Raw genomic sequence first — 24,750 nt, 5'->3', positions numbered from 1 at the left:
GGGCGGAGGCTGGGCGGCCCGCAGCCCTCTCTGCGGACCGCGGGAGCCGGCCTCCCGGTCCCGGCACAAAGAACCAACCATCCGGGGAGCTGAGATGCGTCCCCGCCAAGCGCGCTAGAACTTCCCCCGTTTAGTGATCCGGAAGAGAAGACAACATTTCCACCCACAGGGGCCCTCGGCCCCCGTTAGAATGCGGTGGGCTGCACAGCATTTTTTTTTTTAATCGCACATATTAGTTCCATATGAAACAACTGGACTCAATACACTTTTCACTAGGAAGTAGAGTTCGGTAGACTCCTGATCCATCCGTGCAGAACACGCAACAGTTCTACATCTACGGTGGGTAAGTTTTGACTGAGTTCTCTGTTCATGGTATTTTCCTGGCTAGAACAAGAGTTTCAAGGGAGGCTAGTCTTTTAAAAGATCTCGTCTGGCCACTTATGCCTTGAACTTCTAGGGCCTAAATCACAAAGGAAGAAAACTCCAATTTACATCAAACTAAAGCTCCACTCCAGCCCTTCGTTTTAAAAATATAGTTGGGAAGGGATCACCCCGCCCCCCCAGTGATTTTACCTTCAAGCGCGACTCACATTCAAAGAGAGCTTCAAACAAAACTCACCAAGTCCAAGCAAGGCTCTTTAAACCCTCAAATCGGAGGTCGGCTCACTTCCTGGCATCGGAGCCAAAGTCGGTGGTCTCAGAAACAAATCTTGACGGCTTTAAATATGGGGCGAGGACTGGACTCCGCTACCTTCCCGGGAGGGTGCGGGCTGGAGCCGGGAGATTCGGGAGGACCCAATCAGGGGCTCCCGGCGGAGGGCGGGGGCGCGGCAGCCCCGAGTCTCCCCCGAGGCGGTGTCCGAGCGCGTTTCCTCCACCTTTTTAGTGTCACTGACACAGCGGAGCCTGGCCTCCGCCTCTCCCACCAACGCCGCATGTTGGTGAAGGTGATGGGTCCCGCCCAAATCTGTTCCCGTTGGTGTGCAACAGCTCCAGGAAGTGCCCAACCCCCATCCTCAGTTAATTGCGATCATTTACTCAGATGATGGACTGTGAATCAGAATCCTCGGGAATGCCCCCTTTGAATAGTTTCTCCCCTCTCAAAATACTCAATGCATGTAACTAGACAAAATCAGGAGAATATAAATTTCTAATAAGGAAAGAGATTATTAAGTTTGGGTTTGGTTTCCTGCCCCCCAAATGTTCTGGCCTCCTCCTAATAGAACAAACGTTATCATTTAACAGGTAATATTTTGAATGATTTCCTAATTGTACATATTTCAGAACGTGACAGAAAACAAAAGATTAACCCAAATACTTCCGTAAAATAAAACCTTTAGATTTTTTTTATTGTAAGAGGAATAAATCCGGTAATGGGTTAAAATTACTGAAGCAGAGTTTGAAAGTGTAAACACAACATTGTATATTTGAGACTAGATTTTTAGGAAGTTTTATAATTGCTGTCCTTAAGCCTTCAACCATGCAATTCTTTTCATATATTACCTATATAGAGAGCATGGCTCGGCACTGCTAAGAGCATAGTGCCATATGCATGTCAGACCCCACACAGAAATATTAATACAGTGTGATTTGTAAGAGAGTCACTGACAGTGATCCATACATAAGCTGATTCGCTGTTATTACAATGCAAATCGCCTCCCTTCTTTGTCTACGGGAAATAAAACCCTGACTGTGTTCCACATACAATCTCTCCCCGCCCCCAGCTATCATATGTGTATGTTTTATTTATGTGCAAATGTTCAATTACCATTATATACTTTTCAGGTCATTTGGAACCAGATCCACATACATATGTGTCAACACATGTGTTCCACGTGTTGAAATGCAAACTGACTCAAACATTGAAAAACACATATAAAAATCATATATATCATCCTATTTACAGATGGACACCCCGGACAGATTATTTCAAAAGTGAGTAGGAGGTTAGTAAGAGGATGTGTGGCTTGAGGTGGGGGCAGGGGAGAGGATGTGGATGAGAGATGGGGCTCACCAGAGTGACACCTGCCCTGGTCCCCCTCCCAGCCACACACACCACACACCGCACAGTGAAGAGGGCAGCAGCCTGGAAGTTTCCTTTGCCCTCTGGGATGATTTCCTGCAGTAGGCTGGTTCGCTGTCCCACCCCACAGGGAGAGGAAGAGGATGATGGACTTGATGATATAGAACAAAGTATTCATGTTTCTTTCAATGGGAGGGAATGTGTGAAAATTCTGAAATTAGTTGGAAATAAAATTTAATGATAGTGATGATGCTGATTTGACCAGCATGAAGGACAGTGTCGCCACCATGTCCTCAGTATCCACAATAACTGAACAAAGACCATTATGATGAGATTTATAAATGACTTTAAATCTTTCTATCAGAAATAAGCACTAGAGAACTATGCAAAGTACTAGAAAAGGTACTGTAACATCAAGAAGGTAAACTTGGAAGAATTGCAGTTTGCATGTTAGATTTTTTTTTTAATTTATTTATTTATTTTGAGATAGAATGTGCGGCTAAAAGGAAGAAAGAGAATCCCACGCAGGCTCCTTGCTGTCAGTGCAGACTCCAGGCTTGATCTCACAGAACTGAGCTGAAATCAAGAGTCCAATGCTTAACTGACTGAGCCACTCAGGCATGTTAGCTATAGAAGGGGCAAGATAGGCAGAGATAAAGCAGAGGGGAAGCAGATGTAGGAGAGAGGACCAGAGGATAGGGGGCAGGGCATTATCATTAGTCATGCATGCGTAAGGAAGAATGAGACCTGCGTTCAAGAGAACCTGGGGCATGGTACAACCAAAAGAGACTAGAAGAAGAGATGAGTGAGTATCAACTGAAATCAGGAAAGCAGAAACATATTTGATAACTGACTGGCTTAATGCCTAACACAGCTGAAACATATGGACATACGCCAGGTTTGACTCATCCAGCTTAAATTTGTAACTTCTGGACTCCGTTAGACAGGAAATTTTCTCACAGACCCTATATAGATACTGTTCTATGAATTCAGACACCCTACAGGCTGCATGTTCAGAAACCAGCCAGAGTGTATGAGGCCTGGGCTGCTAGAGAGATGGGCCTGACTTCACTCCCTGCCCACCACAGGATCTGAGCAAGGGACTCAACTTCTCAGCACCCCACAGTATTCCTACTTGGATGGGTCCTGTGAGGACCTAATACAAAAGCAATCACATGCATGGAGTGCTGAGCACTGGCCCCGCCACAGCACAGGCTGTGTGGACAACCGTCATACTCATGCCCACCCCAAGCTGCAGAAAGCTCCTCTCACACCAAGAGCCAGCAGAGGCTCTTCATGCTGCATTCCATAATTGCTCTAAAAGGACTTGCTTGTTTCTTAAACATCTCCAGAAACACATTTTCTGTTAATACAGCATCACCCATTAATATAATGCAGCATCTCCTTGCTGCCTCCCCTCCCTTACTGCCCGCCAGCCTCCTCCCACCCCACACATATCCTTCTAGGTTTCTTTTCTCTCAACACTTGATCCTCGGTCATCCCATCCATTGCCTTTAATGCCTGATTTATATTTGTAGTCTAGATTTGGGGCTCCAAACTTGAGTTTCTCCACTCAAATGTGTCACATAAGTCTTCAGCTGAGCATGTATGGAATGGAATATCCAAATGCACACTAATGAGCTGGTTAATGGATGGGGCTTGAATGCTCCAAAGGCCAGAATCCTGTTCTTTCCCATCAGTGGACCAAGCCCAATGAGTGGCATGTTAGTAACAGTCAATGGTATTTTGTCTCTGTAGAAATTGTCTGTGGATCTGTTTTCCCTACTCTTAGTCCTCAGGCCGCTTGAGGGCAGAGACCACATCCTGCTCATCTCCAGTTCCCTTGCAGAACCTCCCACAATGCCTTGCACAGAGCGAATATGTATTAACTGCCAATCAAGCTGAGTTTTTGCTGAATGTTTCCCACATTCAACAAATGTTCAGGCTCTCGTGCCACGAAGATGAAACAGTACAATGGCCCTAGTGTACTTCTCCCTTGATGCCATCAAGGCCCAAAAGCAGACACTGGAGGTATACTAGTGCCTTTCCTACAGCTCTTGCCTCTGCTCCTGTGGTTTGGCACCATTTGGCATCCTTCCTCAGTTCCAGGACCTTGGCAGGTGGATGAAACCATTGTAGGTACACCCAGAACTGGAAGATAAAGGGAACTAACTCATGGCACACAGCAGTCCTCATATGCAGCCATTCTCAGAACCCATCTTGTTCTTTTCTCTTCTTCTCTGCACTGGGGAAGCCTCCCCCACGCCCTGAACTTAGTGATCATCTCCTTCCACATCAATGCACAAGGGCATCTCTCATGTGCTCATCTAACTCTCATTAGGGGCCTCACAGGGATAGGAGCAGTCTTGGAGGCAGGCCCTGCTCACTGGGACCTTCATTGGCCCAGTAGAGCTGATAGGGTAAGCCTCACTGGGGAAGGGGATCAGGGAGAGGATTGGGGGTTAGGAGTGAAGTTGGGACAGGTTTTCCCTCCATGCTGCCAATGCTCAGACAGCCCCTGTGCCAGTGACTCAGTACCACTCCCTGACAATGGATTGCTCAGCATTTCTTCTCCCATCCCCACCTGCAGATATGACTGACATCTACTCCACACTCCCAACTCCTATGGGGTTCTGTGCAAGTTCAAGTTTCAAGGGGCTGCCTCTCACTCCACCTCCTTTTCCTATTCAGGGGGACATATCCAAATTGAGTGAATGAGTGACATTTGTGGAGGGACAATCTTGAATGCTGTCTGGTTATCACTTATATTTAAAAAGACAACTGGCAGCAGCCTTGCCAGAGCTATCTACACCGAGCAAATGACTTGTGTCCATGATGGGCTGATACAGAGGAAAAGAAGAAAAATACAGAGCATGGAAATGTTCAGAAAATAGTTATTGGCTATAATATAGAAGACGACATGCCTGTCCCAGATGCAGTCATTTGTGTTAAAGATTTTGTACTTAATTAAGTTTTGTTGTGCTGATATTTAAGGGACAATTAAAACATAATTCCTTATTTCTCTTTTCTTAATAGTTAATAATTACGAAGTGCTCATTGCCTGCTCTATGGAAAATATGGGGTTCAAATCCCATTCAAACCAATTCGAAAAGATAGTTATAAGCCTGCCTGAGATTTTTATTGAATATTACTTAAAATAAGTGGTCCATTAAGAGTTAGAAATAGTTTTTTTATACTGAGATTTTTCTTATAACAGCACTTCCAAATGGCCAGTTCTAAAGTCCTTGGTAAATCATGTAATCTGAAACAACATAATTTCATGAGTCATTCTTGGTTGGTCTGATGGTATAAGGTCATAAAGCCCACTATCAACACCTATTTGACCCTGCAGATATAAGGCTAAGGAATACTGGAAAGAGAGAGCAATATCTCTGAGAGATATGTTCCTACCATATCAAACAAATACATACATACATGCATGCATACATACATAGGGGCGTCTAGGTGGCTCAGTCGGTTAAGCATCCAACTTTGGCTCAGGTCATGATCTCATGGTTTGTGTGTTCAAGACCTGCACTGGGCTCCACGCTGACAGTATGGAGCCTGCTTGATATTCTCTTTCTCTCTCTCTGTCCCTATTCCACTTGTGTTTTCTCTCTCTCTCAAAAATAAATAAATAAACTTAAAAACTAATTACACAAACAAATAAACCCTCTCAGGAAGAAAGGGATTAATAGAATAATGGGATATCTGCTAGGTAGATCAAGATAAGAAGAGTTCTGCAAAAGAGGAACATAAGGCAAGGAAAGCAGTGTGTCTTTTCTCATGGGTTTTTTTTTTTTTAAATCTTTTTAATTTATTTTATACACATGTATTTTACCTTTGGGAATCTCTTTTTTGCAATAGACTTCTCTTTGTTTGCATGAGGTAGAAGCTTATTAGCAGTGAAAATTATTAAGTTACATCGATATTCCTGTTGGAGTTAATACCAGTACTATCCTCTCCCATTAAGTAATAATGGTTTCCTATCAACAGTGTTCCAGGAATCTCCTTCGTGTACCAGAAATCTCCCACAAGATGACTTGTTATGTTTGGATTGCAGGTGTGTCTGTGCACCATAGCTCTGAGATTTCTTGAATCTCACACATTAACAGATAATGGCCTGCACAGCCCTTTTTCTCTAACCTGCTTACCTGTGTCCTCACTGTATGGGCCCTGTCATTTATGGAGCTATGCTACAGAGTCAGAATATTGAGTACTATTTTAGTGGACTGACATTCACCCTTGGCATATCAGTTCCCCATTACTAGTTTTAAAGCTAGAGGGCCTGAACTTGACCTTGGTGGCAGCACCTAGCCAGCAATTTGACCTCAATCAAGTCACTTAATGCTTTGGGTCCCAATTTCCTCTTCTGTGAAATGAGAATAACAATGAGTACCTACTCTTGCTCACAGAGTGAGCTATTCCTAAAATCTATCATTCATCCATTCAATAAACATTTATTGAGAACTTACCTATTTATAAGGCAAGGGGGACAAAGATAAACAAGACAGGACAAATACCCTGGAGGGGCTCTTTGTCAGGTGTTGAATGGATCAAGGAATGTAATACACACATTAAGAAAAACAACTCTACTTCACACCCATTTGACCATTTATTTTTTTTTATTTTTATTTTTTACAAATAGTTTATTGTCAAATTAGTTTCCACATAACACTCAGTGCTCATCCCCACAAGTGTCCTCCTCTATGCCCATCCCCCCCCCCCATGAGAGACTCTTGAATGCTGACAAAAACTGAGGACTGATGGATGTGGGGGGAAGGGGGGATGGCCATTCGACCATTTAAAAAAGGGAAAATAACAAGTGTTAACAAGGATGTGGAGAAATTGGGGCCCTGGTGCATTGCTGGTGGGAATGTCAAATGGTATAGTTGCTATGGGACACAGTCTGGTGGTTCTTCAAAAAGGTAAAAATAGAATTATCATATGACCCAGCATTTTCACTTGTGGGTATATACCTAAAAGAACTGAAAGCAGAGACTCAAACAGAGAGTTGCACACCAATGTTCATAGCAGCATCGTTCACAAGAGCCACAGATGAAAACAACCGAAGTATCCATCAACAGATGAAAAGATAAACAAAATGTAGTATATACAAACAATGAAAGATATTCAGCCATAAACAGGAATGAAATTCTGACAAATGCTACAACATGGGTGAACTTTAAAACACTATGCTAAGTGAAATAAGCCAGGCAGAAAAGGACAAACGTTGTATGTTGTCTGATTCCATGTTCAAACAAGGTATCCAGAATAGGCAAACTCTTGGGGACAGAAAATGGAATAGAGGTTACTGTGGACTGGGGGAGGTTGGGAGGAATGGAGAGTCAGTGTTTAACAGATACAGAATTTTGGGGCACCTGGGTGGCTCAGTCAGTTAAGCATCCGGCTTCAGCTCAGGTCATGATCTCACAATTAATGGGTTCGAGCCCTGCATAGGGCTCTGTGCTGACAGCTCAGAGCCTGGAGCCTGCTTGAGATTCTGGATCTCCCTCTCTCTCTACCCCTCCCCTGTTAGTGCTCTGTCTCTCTCTCTCTCTCAAAAATAAATAAAAATTAAAAAAATCGATACAGAGTTTTAGTTATGGATGATTGAAACTGTGTAGTGATGGCTGCCCAACATTGTAAATGTACTTAATACTACTGACTTGTACACTTAATGGGTGTTTAAATGGTAAATTTATGTTATATATATCTTACCACAATTTAAAAAAATCTATAATCCCTAAAATGCTATACAAATGCAGGATTGTTAACTTGAATTAGCATTAATGAGATTGTGTTTATAATCAATCTCTCTTTTAAGAAGTGCAGTATGTGTGAAATTCCTTTGTTGTTATTTATTATGTGATATCAAAAAACAAGCATCCACCTAAATGAACTTTAATAATAATTTATTTGTGCCCCACCCTCTTCCAAAAAGAATTCGAGGTAGTATATTCTAAATACATCAGAGTAGTGAGGTCAGATCCAATGGACATAAGAAAAGATATAGAAACAGATACACAGAAGAGGGAACAAATGTCACATCACCAACAGAGCAAGAGTCTCTAAACTTTTAGCCTTCCAGAAGCCAGGGAAGTGTTTGTATTCATCAGACATTTTTTTTTTAATGCTTAAAAAAAATTGGTTTCAACGTGATCACTCTATGGGTCTGTGGTGTCCATGTTGCTGCCATTTACATTCTGAGAATGTATTGTGTAATTACGGAACACCTAATCGAAACAGAAGAAAGATGTAGAACTAAAAACATCTTCTCCTAAGTCAGAACCCTCAGGGCCCATCCTGTGCTTCGTGAAAAGGACTCCTGGAGAGTTGCCTGCTCTGCCGACCAAATGAATCTCCTGTACCTTCCCCTGGGCTCCCGCATCGAGTCTACACTGTAGCCTGGCAGGACAACCATCTTCTTCATCTGGGATCCCCCTCAAGCCCCCCTCGCTCCCCATCAGCCCCTGACCCAGCAGCATGGTTCACACAAGGCCCTCATGTAGTCAGAACTCCTAGACCCTGCTCATGTTTCCTTCTTCTTGGAACAGCCCTCTGTCTTCCTGGCCAATCCCTCACCTCTTACAGAGGACAGTTCAGATTTCACTTTCTCCAGAACATCTCCAGTCCATATTGATTCCCCTTCTTCTTGCAGTCTTGGTGCACTTTCCAGTTACACACCAGCTATTGAGCCCCTCAAGGATGTGAGTGTGGGAAAAGTCTTACAAGCTTTGTTTCATTTCTGCATGAAAAGTGAGGTGTGATTAGGACAAAGACCACATCATAGGTTTTATTAGAAATGACAATATATTTAGAAAATAAAATTTGAGAGCCCAGCAGGGATACTCAAGATTATCTAATTCAGCCTTTTGACACATAAAGAAATGGGTGACACCCTGGGAAAGAAAGTGACTTGGCTCAAGGTCACCCTCTATATTCAAGATAGAAATAAACTTAAAAATCTAATGTACTAAAACCCAGTATTTTTATAACGGCATGCTAGTTTCATTTTAAATTTGTATTTTATTTAGTATTTAGTAATCAAACAGGACTTTGGATGCACCCCAAACATAGGTAAAGAGAGGCAGCATAACATCTTGTGAAGAACATTGGCTTTGCCAAAGTAGTGGATCTTCAGCAAGTCACTTTGTGGCTCTGGGCCTCTTGTTTTTTCATCTGCAAAATAAGGATGAATTGAATGGTCTTTAAGCTTATATATGTTTCTGACATTTTATGAGCCTGCTAGACTATTGACCAACCCCACCAAAGAATTTACAAGTACTGGTAGATCATATATCTCTCACCTCTGCTTTCTCCTCTATGCTGTTCCCCTCAGCCTAGGACACACTTCTTCCAAATATTTTTCTTTGCTTGCTTGCTTTTTTAAATTCAGCTTAAACATCACTCAACTCAAAATTGGCAGTGTCTCCTGCTATCCTTGGCTTAATTTTGTCCCCTCCTCTGCACCTAACTCCTCTCACTATCTGATACCTTACCACACTGTATTGTAACCATTGACTTTCTTGTCTTCTGCCTCTAGACTATGAACTAAGGCCTAGGACTATGTTACATTTCTCGAGCCCAAGTGCCAGTAATGGTGCCTGGCTCATAGTAAGGAACCAATAAATGATTGGTAAATGGATCTAACAGTTTTTGCCTGGGAAGTGAGGACAAGACTGTGGTACCAATTTCATATGAAGGCATTAGAATGCATTTTCATGGAAAAGGGAAGACTGGAACTGAGTTTTCAAGAATGATTAGAATTCAACACGGTGCCTGGGTGGCTCAGTCATTTGAGTGTCTGACTCTTTATTCAGCTCAGGCCATGATCCCAGGGTTGTGGGATCAAGCCCTGCATTGGGCTCTGTGCTGAGCGTGGAGCCTCCTTAAGATTCTCTCTCTCTCTCTCTCTCTCTCTCTTCCCCTCCCTCTCTCCCCCCACTCTCCCCTTCTCTTCCCCCTACTTTTCATGTGCATAGTCTCAGTCTCTAAAATAAAAAAATAAAAGACTTAAAAAAAAGAATTTGAACGGGATGTAAAGTAATAACACTGGGCTAACTAATGGCGGGGGGAGGAGGTGGGTAAAAGGAGTGGGTCAGATCAGTGTTACTTATTTGAATAGCAGAACATCTGCATTAGATTGTCTGGAGTGTTTATGCAAATTACAGATTCCTCCTATAGCTCCCACCCATTACCCCCCATTCTGGATCTGCAGGTCTGGATTTACCTTTAGAACAAGCTCCCTAAGTAGATTTGTATCACATGAATGGAGTCTTGAAATCCCGGAAGGAACACTGGCAATTGTGGGCAATTGGAGGGGATTTTAAGTTTTTGAAGCGGGGGAATGATGGTATGAAGAAAATGGAACTTTATGGAGGGCATAGACTAGTGGTCTACAAATAGACTAATGGGAGGGAGACCTCAGAGGCAAGGGGAGCTGTCAAGAGTACATTCGAGGTGAGATGAATGGAGAGCTTGCTTTCTACCGGCCATACGAAAAATGGAGACTAAGCAGTGACTCCAAGAGGCATGTTGAGAAGTGAAATGATGAGGCTTGGTGACAGATTGAGTATATAAGCAATAATGGTAGGGAGGAGTTTGAAATGACAACTATGTTTTAGGGACCCTAGGAGATGGCAGTTCCACTGATATTCATGCTGCTTCTGTCTAATGAGTTCTGCTTCAACCTGAGGTGACTGAGGTGTCTGGGAGACATCCAGGTGTGTACTGGCAACATGAGCTTGAGCATAACCACAGGTCTGGGAGGCAGATAATGATGTGGGGTCAATAGCACGAGAGAAGAGGAAGGAAGGCCTGGGAACCTGAGTTCAGACCTTTGGGAGCAGCATTAGACAGGAGAAAGATGAAGCAAGGAGAGAATAGAGAAGAAACTGAAAGGTAGGTGGTAAATGAAGATTAAATAAGAAAGAGAAACCAAAGGAAGAAAATGGTGTAAGAAGGTGAGTATCCATTATGGCAGATGCTGTAGAGTTTGAGAAGGATAAGAATAGTCCCTTCAGAGTTGCCCACATGGCTCAGTCGGTTGAGTGTCTGACTCTTGATTTCAACTAAGGTCATGATCCCAAGGTCATGAGATGGAGCCCTGCATCAGGCTCCACACTGAGCATGGAGCTGCTTGGGATTCTCTCTCTTTCTCTCCCTCTCTTCCTCTGTCCCTCCTCCCTGGCTTGCATGCTCTCTTCTCTCTAAAATTAAAAAAAAAAAAAGAAAGAAAAAAGAAAAGTTCTTTCAACTTGGTAAAAGGTTTAGATGAAAACTAACTTTTAAAAAGTGAGAATCTATAATAATTTCTGATGTGTGCATTGTTATCTATTATACCAAGAGTAAATAAAAACTCTTTTTTTTTCTTTTACAAATACCTTATTGTCAAGTTGGTTTCCATATAACACCCAGTGCTCATCCCCACAAGTGCCCTCCTCCATGCCCATCTCCCCCCTCCCACCCCCACACCCATCAGTACTCAGTTTGTTCTCAGCATTCAAGAGTCTCTCATGGTTTGCCTCTCTCCCTTTCCCCCACTATTTCCCCCCTTCTTCTCCCCCATGGTCCTCTGTTAAGCTCCTCCTAATCCTCCTATACATGCAAACATGGTATTTGTCCTCTGCCTGACTTATTTCGCCCAGCATAACACCCTCAAGGTCCATCCATGTTGCTACACATGGCCAGATTTCATTCTTTCTCATTGCCATGTAATATTCCATCATATAGATGAACCACATCTTCTTGATCCATTCGTCTGTTGATACACACTTAGGCTCTTTCCATATTTTGGCTATTGTTGAGAGTGCTGCTATGAACATTGGGGTACATGTGCTCCTATACATCAGCATTCCTATATCCCTTGGGTAAATTCCTAGCAGTGCTATTGCTGGGTCATAGGGGAGTTCTATTGTTAATTTTTTAAGGAACCTCCACACTGTTTTCCAGAGGGGCTGCACCAGTTGACATTCCCACCAACAGTGTAGGAGGGTGCCCGTTTCTCCACATCCTCGCCAGCATCTAGAGTTCTCTGATTTGCTCATTTTAGCCACTCTGACTGGCGTGAGGTGGTATCTCAGAGTGGTTTTGATTTGTATTTCCCTGATGAGGAGGGATGCTGAGCATCGTTTCATGTGTCTGTTGGCCATCTGGATGTCCTCTTTGGAGAAGTGTCTGTTCATGTCTTCTGCCCATTTCTTCACTGGGTTGTTTGTTTTTCAGGTGTGGATTTTGGTGAGTTCCTTATAGATTTTGGATATTAACCCTTTATCTGATATGTAATTTGCAACTATCTTTTCCCATTCCATTGGTTGCCTATTAGTTTTATGGATTGTTTCCTTTGCCATGCAGAAGCAAAAACTCTTGATGGCAAACTCTGGGACAGGCTAATTTTCAAAAGGATGCTTTTCTATTGGAGAGCTGGGAAATGGGGAGGTGGGAAATGAAAGGCAATGGTTAGAAGAGGGAAACAGTGGCACCTGGGTGGCTCAGTCAGTTAAACATCTGACTTTGGCTTAGGTTGTGATCTTGTTGTTCATGAGTTTGAGCCCCGTGTCAGGCTCTGCGCTGATAGTTGATAGCGCAAAGCCTGCTTGGGATTCTCTCTCTCCTTCTCTCTCTGCCCCTCCCTTGTGTGTGCTCTCTATCTCAAAGCAAATAAAAATAAAACTTGAAAAATAATTTTTAAAAAGGGGGGAAGAGATTAGAATGCATGGACAAAGAAGGAACTTATCAGGAAATCCTAATAACATTTATGTACTTTAATGATCTTGCTTATAAAATAGGGTTGCATTGAGTTTTCTTTTTAACTTTTTAATATTTATTTATTTGAGAGAGAGAGAGAGACAGAGAGAGAGAGAGAGACAGAGACAGAGCTTGAGCGGGGGAGGGGCAGAGAGAGAGGGAGACACAGAATCCAAAGCAGGCTCCAGGTTCTGAGCCGTCAGCACAGAGCATGATGTGGGGCTTGAATTCATGAACTGTGAGACCTGAGCCAAGTCAGACTGTTAATCAACTGAGCCACCCAGGCACTCCTGCATTCAGTTTTTTAAAAAGGTTCCGTTCTTGCCCCTTGGTTACAGTGTCATCTGATAAAACACACACACACACACACACACACACACACACACACACACACAAACATGAGGTATCATACAGAATGGAAACAGATATCCAAAGCTCTATTTTTATACTAACTTATAATATGGCTTCAGAGAGGAAACAGTCCCTTACAACACATTATCCCTCCATTTCTTCTTTAATGACATAAGGCTTGGGGGCAGGGGGAGATCCACTTTTAAATGTAAAACTAAGTGCCGGAATGTACGCTAGTGTGGAGTACATTACCGCAAGCAGATCTGGCATGGTCAGTTCCATTTGGTGCCCTAATTAGAGTGCTCTACCTCTGGATAGATATCCATCAGGACATAAATTGCTCTAGGTGTTTAAAGGTTTTTTATGACTTAAGTACTTTCATTGTTGTGTGTTCTTCATCTACATTATACATGGTTGATGACTTGAGATGTTAAATCCTTGAGAGTCTTTTCTATGAACAAAATTATGTGCTTTGGAATCATAAATCAGGCAATCAACAAGAATCGTAAATTTTCTCCTAGTTTAGAAAGTTATTTTATAAAAGGAGAGAAAAAAAGAATGGGTTAACAGTGGTGTGAAGGCTATTTAAAAAAAATATCTGTACTAAAATCTGGGCTGACGGTGTTCAGGGGACCCCTATCACTGTAGTTTTATCCATTGCACTCCAACTAGTAAAATGAAACAATTGGATGAGATCTCTAGACTCTTTCCAAACTGTAAACTGGGACATGACCTGACAAGCAATTTTTTTTCCTTCTGCGTTGTGAATATTTTCTTGTGTCAGATTCCCAAAAACTCTGAGTTCTTATGTAACTCTTGAGTGATAAAATTGATTTCTGTCCCCCACCTAGTTATATCTGTCTTCTGACTTCATTTAATTGTCAATACGTCTTTAAACAGACCTGCCAAGTTGTTTAAGCCCAGGGCTTCATAAGGGCTTAAGAGGCTGGCTATACTCTGGTTTTCTGTGAAAGGTTGTTGTGGTCCTACTTAATGCTATGGCTCATGGAATAGATTGGTATCTATCCAATATACATAGCAGCTACTATCATTTTAGGATGATTGTAAAAAGCAAAAGAACTTCTTAGTGACTTTGTTAGCTAAGTATGATCTTAAAGTGTGTATACTTCTTGAAATTGTATCCTCTGTCAGTGACTATCCTTTATCAATCTTGTCTTATAATAAGCATTTATAAATAGATACAAAAATTGTCATTTTAAGAAGAGATGATTGTTGAGCTATAAAATATGTAAGTTGTAGATTTTATTTATATCTCTCTAATGGAGTTTATATGTCAAAAACTCCAGTAACATTCATGTCATGTAAACCATTTTTTTTTAATTATAAAACTGGTAACATTTTTTTAAATTAAAGTTTGTAGAAGGGTGTAGAGTAAAATGTAAAAAAGTTTCCTCCTGTTTTCTAGACTTCAGTACAACTCTCGAAAAGCAATCACTATTAATAATGTCTTAAGTTTCTTTGCATGAATTTTTTTAAGTTTATTTATTTTGAGAGACAGAGACAGCAGAGGAGGGACAGAGAAGAGAGGGAGAGAGAGAATACCAGCCAGGCTCCGTGCTGTCAGCATGAGATCATGACCTGACCCAAAACCAAAAGCCGGACACTTAACCGACTGAGCCACCCAGGCACCCCTATTTGCATGAATTTTCTAAGCATGTACAATTATATATATATGTATATATATATATACACACACATATATATACTGTATATATATACATATAATATATGTATATGTACTCATTTTTACATAGTAATACTATGTATATTGTTCCTCATCTTACAGGTTTTTTTAATTTACTTAATATACTAGGACTGTATCATACTGCCATGACTCAGTCAGCCTCATTCTTTTTTTTTTAAAACTGCATGCCATTTCATTATATAGCTGTACCATAATTTATTGATGAACATATAATTTCCAATTTATATCTGTTTGTTGTTGAAGTGTAAATAATTACAAATAATGAACATTCTTAGAAATGAAATTACTGAATCAAGGAGCATGTGTTTTAAGGTTTGATGAGATCTTTCCAGGTTATCTTGCACACAGTTACACTTCTGTCAATATTCTCTAGAGTGTTTCCACATTCTTACCTGTCAGTCTCCGTTTGAGATTTGAAATTTCTCCTATTCTAGTAGTTGAAATTATTGTGTTGTAATTTATTATGCCTTTGTTGGATTAGTGTGCTTTGAACATTTTTTTCATGAGACTAATAGTCATTTTTATATTTGTGTAAACTGTGTGGCCTTTGATTATTTGTCCCTTACCATATCCATTTTATGAGAGAAAAAGAAGCCCTTTACTGGGATAGACTACCGTTTATTTATTTATTTTTCTAATTTATTTTGTGTGTGTGTTTTAGTTCAGCTTTACTTATTTGTTTGTTTATTTATTTATATTTTAATTCCAGAATAGTTAACATACAGTGTTATATTAGTTTCATGCGTATAATATAGTGATTCGACAATTCTATACATTACTCAGTGCTCACCATGATAAATGTACTTTTCATCTGGTTCACTTATTTCCCCTAAGACCTTCCCTCCGGTAAGCATCACTTTATTCTCTAGAGTTAAGAATCTGTTTTTTGGTTTGTCTTTTTCTTTTCTTTGTTCATTTGTTTTGTTTCTTAAATTCCACATCTGAGTGAGATCATATGGTATTTAGCTTTCTCTGACTGACTTTTTTCACTTAGCATCATACTTCTAGATCCATCCATCTTGTTGCAGATGGCAATATCTCATTCTTTTTTATGGCTAAATAATATTCCACTTATATATATACCACATCTTCTATATCCATCCATCTATCAATGGACACTTGGGCTGCTTCCATAATTTGGCTATTGTAAATAATGCTGCTATAAACATAGGGATGCATATCTTTTTGAATTAGTGTTTTCATATTCTTTAGGTAAATACCCAGGAGTGGAATTAATGGATCATATGGTAGTTCTATTCTTAATTTTTTGAGGAAACTCCACACTGGTTTTCAGAGTGGCTGCACCAGTTTGCATTTCCATCAACACTGCACAAGGGCTCCTTTTTCTTCACATACTCACCAACACTTGTTTCTTTTTTATTTTAGCCATTCTGACAGGTGTGAGATGATACTTCATTGTACTTTTGATTTGTATTTCCCTGATCATCAATGAGTGATGTTGAGCATCTTTTCATGTGTCTGTTTGCCATCTGTATGTCTTCCTTGGAGGAATGTTTGTTCATGTCTTCTGTCCATTTTTTGGTGTTGAGCTGTATAAGTTCTTTGTTTTTTGGATACTGCCCCTTTACAGGATATGTCATTTGCAAACATCTTCTCTCATTCAGTAGATTGCCTTTTAGTCCTGTTGATTATTTTCTTTGCTATGCAGAAGCTTTTTATTTGGATATAGTCCCAATAGTTTATTTTTGCTTTCATTTTCCTTGCCTCAGGAGACATATGTAGAAAAATGTTGCTATGGTTGATGTCAGAGTTATTACTGGGATACGTTACCTTTTAATAGATAACCTACCAACAGTTCACTGGAAACCATAAATGTATATATTGTACACATGATCACCTGTACAAACACTAACTCACTTGGAGACCTGAAAGAAAGCCCCTAAAAAAAGTGTCTGAGAAGAAAAAGAGAACAGTCTCTCTGGAGAGAGATGTGGGGACTGGCTTCAGTCTTTCTATTAGTTTTCTATTGCTGCATAAAAAATGACCACAAACTTAGCATCTCACAGTTTCCAGGGCCAATAGCCCAGGCCCAGCATGACTGGCTTTTTGCTCAGTTACTACAGAGCTAAAATAAAGTTAGTCAGCCGTGCTCGGTTTCCTCTTCTAAGTTGATGTGGATGTAGGAGAACTCAGTTCCTTGCAAATGAGGTACTAAAGCTCTGGTTTCCTTGCTGGTTATTAACTAGGGGCCACTCTCAGCCCCTAGAGGCAGCCTATGTTACTTGCCACATGGCCTCTTCCATCTCCAGAGCCAGCCAAGGACAGCCTCCCTTGTGTTATATATTTCTCATGCTTCCAGTCTTTCTGACTTCTAGACCCAGATCTGATAAGTTCACGAGACTAGGAAAGCCCAGCCAGGTAATATACCTATCTCAAGGTTAACTGATTTGGAGCAGAACAGAATGGCAAAGTCCCTCGACAGCAGCACCTAAATTAGTGTTCAGTTAATTAACTGGGAGGAAGTGCGTGTATACACAGGGTCAGGAATCTGGAGTGAGCATTCTGCCCACCACAATCCCCACCTGAATTCCTCAAGGGAAGCAGACAGAGGTCATGTCTGTTGGCTGGGGAAACCAGCTATTGAAACACTAGATGCCAGGGAAAAAGAGCATAACTGGAATCCATCCAACCCCATGCACAACAAAGTCCGCCCATGTGGGTCAAAGATCTTGATCTGAGCAATGAAACAGCATAACCTGCAGAGAATATCTCTAAATTACACACACAATGTAGGGGGCGGGCAGGCTTTCCTGACCAAGGATCCACACCTGGCATTTCCGACTCCACAATCTCTGCCCTCTTGACCCCATATGATGGCTCACCAGAAGAGAGGATATTCACTGGCTGTACACATGGATTTACAGTCTTCTATCCTTGCTGTTTCTTCTTATGCCAGTATGATTAGAGTGTGGTTTTGTAAGCTGTCCTTGGGTATCCAATAGAATAGAATGAACTACCACAATCTGAATAGGTAAGCCTCTAAAGGGAACTGTATTGATGAGAAAATTAAGAGTTCTAAAAACCCTCTCTCCCCTCCCTCTCTTTCTCTTTCATATTCCCAACTGCTGCTGTGATTCAGGCGCATTATACTTGACTTGCTTGAGACAGAAGAGATTTATATAAAAGAGATTAAGAGCATAATTGATGTAAGTAGATTGGAGTGGTAGACATTAAGCATGTATTCAAACTAGAGAAATTCTGTTGCACAAAGAGATATAGTTGCCATATGTCTCTAGAATCCCCACCCAATGTACAGGTCTTACACTATCGCAAGTATCTTTCCAATAGAAATAAGAACATTCATATGACTATTGATCCATGTAACCAAATAACTTCCCAAGGTTTGTGCCAATTCATACTGACTCTAGCAGTGCCCAATAGGTTCACCCTATGGTTGCCAACAATGGACATGATAATTTGAATGTTTTTGATAATTTAATAAGAGAGAATTGTTTCAAGTAGCATTTTTTACTTGAGAGTGAAAATTGACTTTTCTCTATTTTCCTAAGGAAAAATCCTGAGAAATAAATTATATGTACAAAGTTATAATCGAATTTTTTAATAATAAAATATCAGAAGAAAACAAAATCTCCAATAAAATAGGGGATGGTTAATAGTCTGATATTTATGCTAAATGAAATATTCGGTTGTTAAAAATACTTATTTTGAATAATATATAGCAACATTGAAAAATGCCTATAAGATTAAAGTAAAAACAATATAAGTAGAAATTTACAAGCTTAGTTTAAAATGCGTGTGGAAAAACCGAATACAAATTATATATGTATTGTGATTAGAACTGTATAAATTAAGCTTTTAAAAAGTCATGAAGGAAATATAGTAAAACAATAGTAATTGCATTTGGTTGTAAAATGATGGGTAAGTCTTTTGCTTTCACACTTGACTTATATAACATAAACATTTAAAAAATACATTTGTTCTTTCTATAAATTGTCATTTTATTATAATTGCTATTTAACCATATTCTTCTGAAGATGGACACATGAAGGACATAATATCAAAAGAAAGTATTTGATGAAATGGCTTTCAGGAAATAAGTGTGCCATATTTCCTTATTATTAAGGTTTTGGTCCTTGGAGTAGCTAATTCAGATAATCTCTGATATGTTCCTATCTGTAAAACTTACCTTGTTTCCCCCTCTGCAGGGATATATCACTCCAATGGATTTTATTTGGCTAAAGCATCTGATTCCAGATGTTCTTCAGAATAACAAGGAGCTTCTCTTTGGGAATATTAGAGAACTTTATGAATTTCACAACAGGTATATAATAATTCAAATTATCAGGAAAAATGGAAAGTAAAAAAAAGATGGAAATCAGACTGATAGAATTTGGAAATGCAAATGCTTAAACATTGCTAGGCTTAAGCAAGTAGTTCCGAGTCAGTGGATTTGGTAGGGGTGAGATGGGATGAGAAGGAGGGAAGAAGGGCCACAGATTCCTGAGGGAGAAGGGAAAAGGCACCAATGGAGTAGGTACCAGGTGTCAGGCATTAAGGTAATATTCTTTTGTGCATTCCTTTGATTATTTATCTATTCATGCATTGGCATCATTGTGGGACTTGTACCGAGTCAGGCACTGTGTTCAGCACTGGGAATACAAAGATGAGCAAGACACACATCCACACACCTACTGTCATAGGGTAGTGCTGGGAGCTAGGGTGTTGGAAAATGCCAACTGGTTAAACAAGTTGTTCCTTTAGCCCAGGGATGCTTGAGTGTTGACTTTTAGAGAATTAGAGGAGGAAGGGACTTTGGAAATGATCTTCCCAGCCTTTCATTTCACAGATAATTTTGCAGCTCATTTCCTCTCTTTACTCAGTATAGTAACCCCAAATCACACATGTAATTGATGGAGAAGAAAAGATTGCTTGGTGAATTGAACCACAGTTGTTTCCCAAACATGTCTCCTGTCCATTGGTCAGACACAAAAGTGAAATGGAAATCCCATTTCTGCTACCTTCCCTGGAGAAGTTATTTACATCTCAGTTTTCATGTTCATGAAACCCTACTTTGCAAGGCTTGGTGGATGATTAATTGAGATATTGTTTATGAAGCATGTAGCTTATGCCTGGCTTACTTTAAGCTCTCAGTGACATTAACGGTAACGGCAGCAATAGCAGAACTTCTTATTAATGTTATTATCATGTAGCAGGGAGCATCGCTGCATCTTGTCTATCCACAGCTAGTGCTTAGAATGATCAGGACAGCTGTGGGTAGTTTCAAGGAATCCTAGTAATGTCACAAAATATTTTTCTCCCAAATCTGTGTGTTGAAGATGAGTCAAGAGCAACAAAGCCTGGAAAACAGCATTTTTCTCAACACCTCTTAAAGCCTCATATGATTTCACTTTTAAAAAGTTTTAACCTTATACATATAAAAAATTAAAAGATTATTAATCTTTTCTTTCCCTAGGACTTTTCTAAAAGAATTGGAAAAGTGCACTGAAAACCCTGAATTTCTGGCACGTTGCTTTCTCAAGAGAGTAAGTCTGTGCTCCCAGTAAGTCAAAACAAATTAAAGTTAGCCCTTAATTTTCTGTGTAAGGGGCAAGGCAAATGGAAACACCAATGGTCTAAAAAGTTACACATGCCTTTTGAATGCAAAGCAGGGGTCGGAGGAGTCCAGTTTGCTTAAGCTCATATGACAGGTGGGAGCAATTTACAGCTGGCCTCCTGCAAAGCCTGGTGACATGGAAGACTGTCCCCCTCCCAAAGCAGATGATCCTCCTCTGAATGACTAAGCTAACTGTTTTCGAACAAGGCTCACACAGCAGGTTTAAATTCCTCACTAAAGTTGTATTAACACTCTCAAGAGAAGTACTGAGATGCTAAACTAAAAGTCTCAGAAAATGTATTTTCTTCCACTTATTTATTTATTTGCTTATTTATTTATACAACACAGAGGATATGTTAAATCAATGGTCCCTCTTATGCTTAGCACACAGTTTTTGATTTCCTGTCCTACAACATCGTACCTCTGCTTACTTCTCCTTCCCTGCTGCCACACCTCTTCCTTCTTACTCTCTCTGCACCCCTGCTTTGGGCAGTGAATAGGCTGTTAGGGCCAGTGGCACTATGTAAGAGCTGCCACAGAGAAATGTACTGCCCAGTACTATTCCCCACTGAGTGCTTTCTTCCCTTGGAAGGACTATGCAGATGATCCTGGCTCCCTGACTCTCAAAGTCTGTCATTTCTTCTCTCTCTCTCAACTAGCCCTTCTTTTCATCCCTTCCTTTTTTTTTTTTTGGTGATCCTGACACAACAGCTCAAACAACTGAAAAAATTTTAGACAACCCAAATTGTGGCTGATAAGTCTAAGAGCAGTATTTGTGACAAACAGAGCAAGCAAACAAAACCCCCAGGTTTCAAGGCCTTTGACATAATGGAGAGGCAGAGCCTTCAACCTTCAGCACTCCTACTGGCTTTCCGGACCTTTCTTGGCCCGAGATGGGCTTTCTACCACAGCCTCATCAGAGGTTTTTCGTTAAGTGCCAGAATTCAAGATACACTAGAAACAATTTTGTATACAATCTGATTAATTTCTTTTTTGAGTTACTTTTATAGCATTATTAGTGTTTTATACTCTTTTGCAATTTTGCACTCATCGAGCCACCAATTTCAAATCTAGTTTCATAGTTTAGAAATATTTTATAGTTGCTTATGTCATTACTGCAAAGACTTATTTAAATTGTTGGCTGAGAAAAGGACTGAACCCTGTTGGGGGAGGGGGAATGGATATTATTTTAAAATCTGTCCAAGTATAAGGAAATGGCCAGGGAATTGCTGACAAAACATCTTTTCCTGGAAGAATTCCTCACCTAAAAATTTGCAAAGCTTTCTGTAGTCCTCCATCTTGGGAGAAACCTCAGAAATCATTAATCCAGGCATGCATTTAAATGCTGCATATAATCCTAATGATTTATGATGTTGGAGACATAATACAGGTAATAAATTCTTCACAAGCACAAAGTTATTAGTCTGGGACAAATGGAGTAATTAAAAACCATGACCACCTAATCTTTGAGGCTCCTTGAGGGAACTGGCTACTGCTATGTGTTTGTTAGCTAATAAGGTGGGCCCTTCAACCATTATTTACCACAACAGTTGACCTTTTCTCCATAGTATTTGCAGAATTCCATGGAGATGAGTTTTGAAATATTGCTCTGCCCAAGTGTTTTAAGAAGACTCTATAGCTTGCAGAATCCAGGAAGATCCTGCTCCAGAGGCCAAGCTCTATGTAGAATAACATTTGTCAGTAGTTTGCTTTGAGTTCCTTTTGCTCTGATATCTGACATGGCACAAAAGAGCATGCTTTCAGACATGGCTGAAGGAGCACTGGGGTGGGACTTAGGAATGTAACTTCTTGTCTAAGTTGAGCCACTTGCTATCTGCATGACCTCACATTAAATCACTTAAACCCTTGGAGTCTAACTTTCCTTCTTCATACAATAGGCTTAATAATACCAATATGTAAAGTTGTTGTGGAAATCTAATAAAATAGTATATGCAGAAGGGTTCTACAAAGTAAAAAGTGCTTTGTCAATAGCTACTATTTATTGGGTATTCTGTATGTATTCTGTATGTATGTATGTATGGGGCATTTGCTGAGAAGTTTCAGTACATCATCACATTTAATCTCACAGCAACCATAGTTGACTGTTGTTATAAGCCCATTTAATAGATGACAAAACTAAAGTATAGGAAGGTTAAGTCACTGAACTTGGGCCATTTGGTTTGTAACTGACAAAGCCAAGAACTGAACTTGGACCATCCACCACCAGAGCCACTGTCCTAATGCATAAACAATCATGTGTAATTAGGAACTTTTGGTAGCAATATTTTTAGCCTCCTGATTTATTCTGCATGGAGGTGAGGATAATCGAGCACTTTCTTATGCTGCTGGTTACTGTATATCCTTTCTTTAAGGATTTTTGGATTGAAGAGCAAATTTAGGCCAATAGTTGTGTTTTGGTCTTTGAAGGCTTATAATGTTCTGCATTACTCAAAGTGCAGACATAGTACCAAGGAGGGAAGGTTTCAGGAACACGGGTTTCTGCTCAGCATCCATCAAGAGAACCAGTTGCCTCTGTTACTGGGAAAGTTTGGGGAACTGACTCTTGAGGTTGTTTTATTGGGTGGAAGGCTAGACCTCCAATGTCTCCTCCAGCTTAAAAAAAAAAATTCTTTAGTGGTTAGGGCACCTGGGTGGCACAGTCAGTTAAGTCTCCAACTTCGGCTCAGGTCATGATCTCGCGGTCTGTGGGTTCAAGCCTTTCATCAGGCTCTGTGCTGACAGCTCAGAGCGTGGAGCCTGCTTTGTATTCTGTGCCTCCCTCTCTCTCTCTGCCCCTCCTCTGCGCATGCTCTCTCTCTCTCTCTCTCTCAAAATAAATAAACCTTAAAAAATATTTTTAAAGAAGAATCCTTTTGTGGTTAGGATTTCAACACAAATTTCCCTTTGTGTTGAAAGCAGTGAAACCTTGAATTCTTTTGGGTTCTAAAGGCCAGTGTTTTTGTGCTATGATGGACCCAATGCAGGTGAGATGCCTTAATAAGTTTTTAGTATTTTATAAGCCTGGCCTTTGGTATGGCAGGAGTCTTCCCCATGTGTAGGCTACTCTGCTCTGGAAGCTGTTGAATTTAACAAATATACTTAGCACAGTGCCTGGCATATCAATGGCACTCAGTAGATCTTGAGTGTATAAATAATGAACATATTGTTAAGCTCGGAGTTATTATTTTAGTTCCTTAACCTGTCTGAACAACATTTCCTCAAGGGTCATCTCCTTTCCATACACACATGCATGTAGTTTGCCTGGAGAGAGTAGCAAAGGACAGAGTTGCTGAAGTTTCAGAGGGGGAGAGCTACAGAAACTACAGAAACAGAAAGCATTCACTACAGCAGTGAGTTTAGAAGTAGAATAGACCTTGGGGTGCCTGGGTGGCTCAGTTGTTTGAGCATCGATCTGACTCTTGGTTTCAGCTTAGGTCATGATCTCACGGTTGGTGAGTTTGAGTCCCGCATCGAGCTCTGCACTGACAGTGTGGAACCTGCTTGGGATTCTTTCTCTCTCTCCCTCTCTCTCTGCCCCCTCCACACTCACTTTCTGTCTCTCTATAAAAATAAATAAACTTAAAAAAAAGAAGAACAAGTAGAATAGACCTAGCTAAAGCTGTGAGGGAAAAAAATAGCCTGTGTCCACATGAAAGACATCAGGGTTGGCCTGAGAAGAATAGGGACATAGAAGTCTACGAGGATGCATCTATGTGGACTTTTCCACCAGAGTGCACAGGCCCTATGACAAGTGCAGCTGTTCTGGGCCAGGTCCTACTGAGTGAATAGAGCTGGCAAGCTGACTCCACAGGCTTGGGGCAACCTTTTTACCTGGGGTATTGATAGGTATGTGCCCATCTCTCATGGCCTTTGAGGCAACAAGAAATAGGCCACACAGAACTGGGAATCTTTCATCTCTAGCCCTGGGATAGTTGTGTGATTTTTCCAATCTTGGAGTCTGGCGCTGTAGGTGGAAGGTGATGTTTGAGGCAGAGCCTGCTCCTCTGAGAATTGCCCAAAGGACTTAGATCTATGTTGTTCTGTCCAAACTGCCATATTTTCCTTTTGGGGTGTTTCTATCTTTTGGTTGTCTCCTGGAATGTTTTCCCCCTAGGGTTGGCATTATGATGACCATAATAGGAAGACAGAGAGAGAGAAAGATGGGGCTATGAGCTACCAGTACCTTTTCTGTCAATTTTGTCCCTCACTGCAGAGCTATTCAGTGAGGGGGGGTGGGTGGGCAGTGATGTCCTGGATAAAGAGCAGAGGAGGAAGGAAGGTTTATGGATTAACCAGACTCCTGTA

At 40.7% G+C, this 24,750-nt stretch overlaps 1 protein-coding gene across 1 annotated transcript in view; it reads left to right on the top strand.

Moving 5' to 3' along the window:
• The window catches only part of MCF2L2 (MCF.2 cell line derived transforming sequence-like 2), a gene marked incomplete at its 5' end in the record, with an annotated part of 252,251 nt that overhangs the window by 175,511 nt on the left and 51,990 nt on the right, over positions 1 to 24,750 (top strand). Inside the window, 3 exons of the mRNA XM_039242331.1 lie at positions 17,950 to 18,016; positions 19,037 to 19,152; positions 20,305 to 20,374. Coding sequence (XP_039098262.1) covers positions 17,950 to 18,016; positions 19,037 to 19,152; positions 20,305 to 20,374 — 253 coding nt within the window. The remainder of the gene's footprint in view (positions 1 to 17,949; positions 18,017 to 19,036; positions 19,153 to 20,304; positions 20,375 to 24,750) is intronic.

This window comes from Hyaena hyaena, unplaced genomic scaffold (assembly GCF_003009895.1).
Source record: "Hyaena hyaena isolate Hyena2069 unplaced genomic scaffold, ASM300989v1 scaffold_213, whole genome shotgun sequence".
Classification (NCBI taxonomy): Eukaryota; Metazoa; Chordata; class Mammalia; order Carnivora; family Hyaenidae; genus Hyaena; species Hyaena hyaena.
Note: the sequence above shows the minus strand (reverse complement) of the source record. Positions and strands in the feature narration are given on the sequence as shown.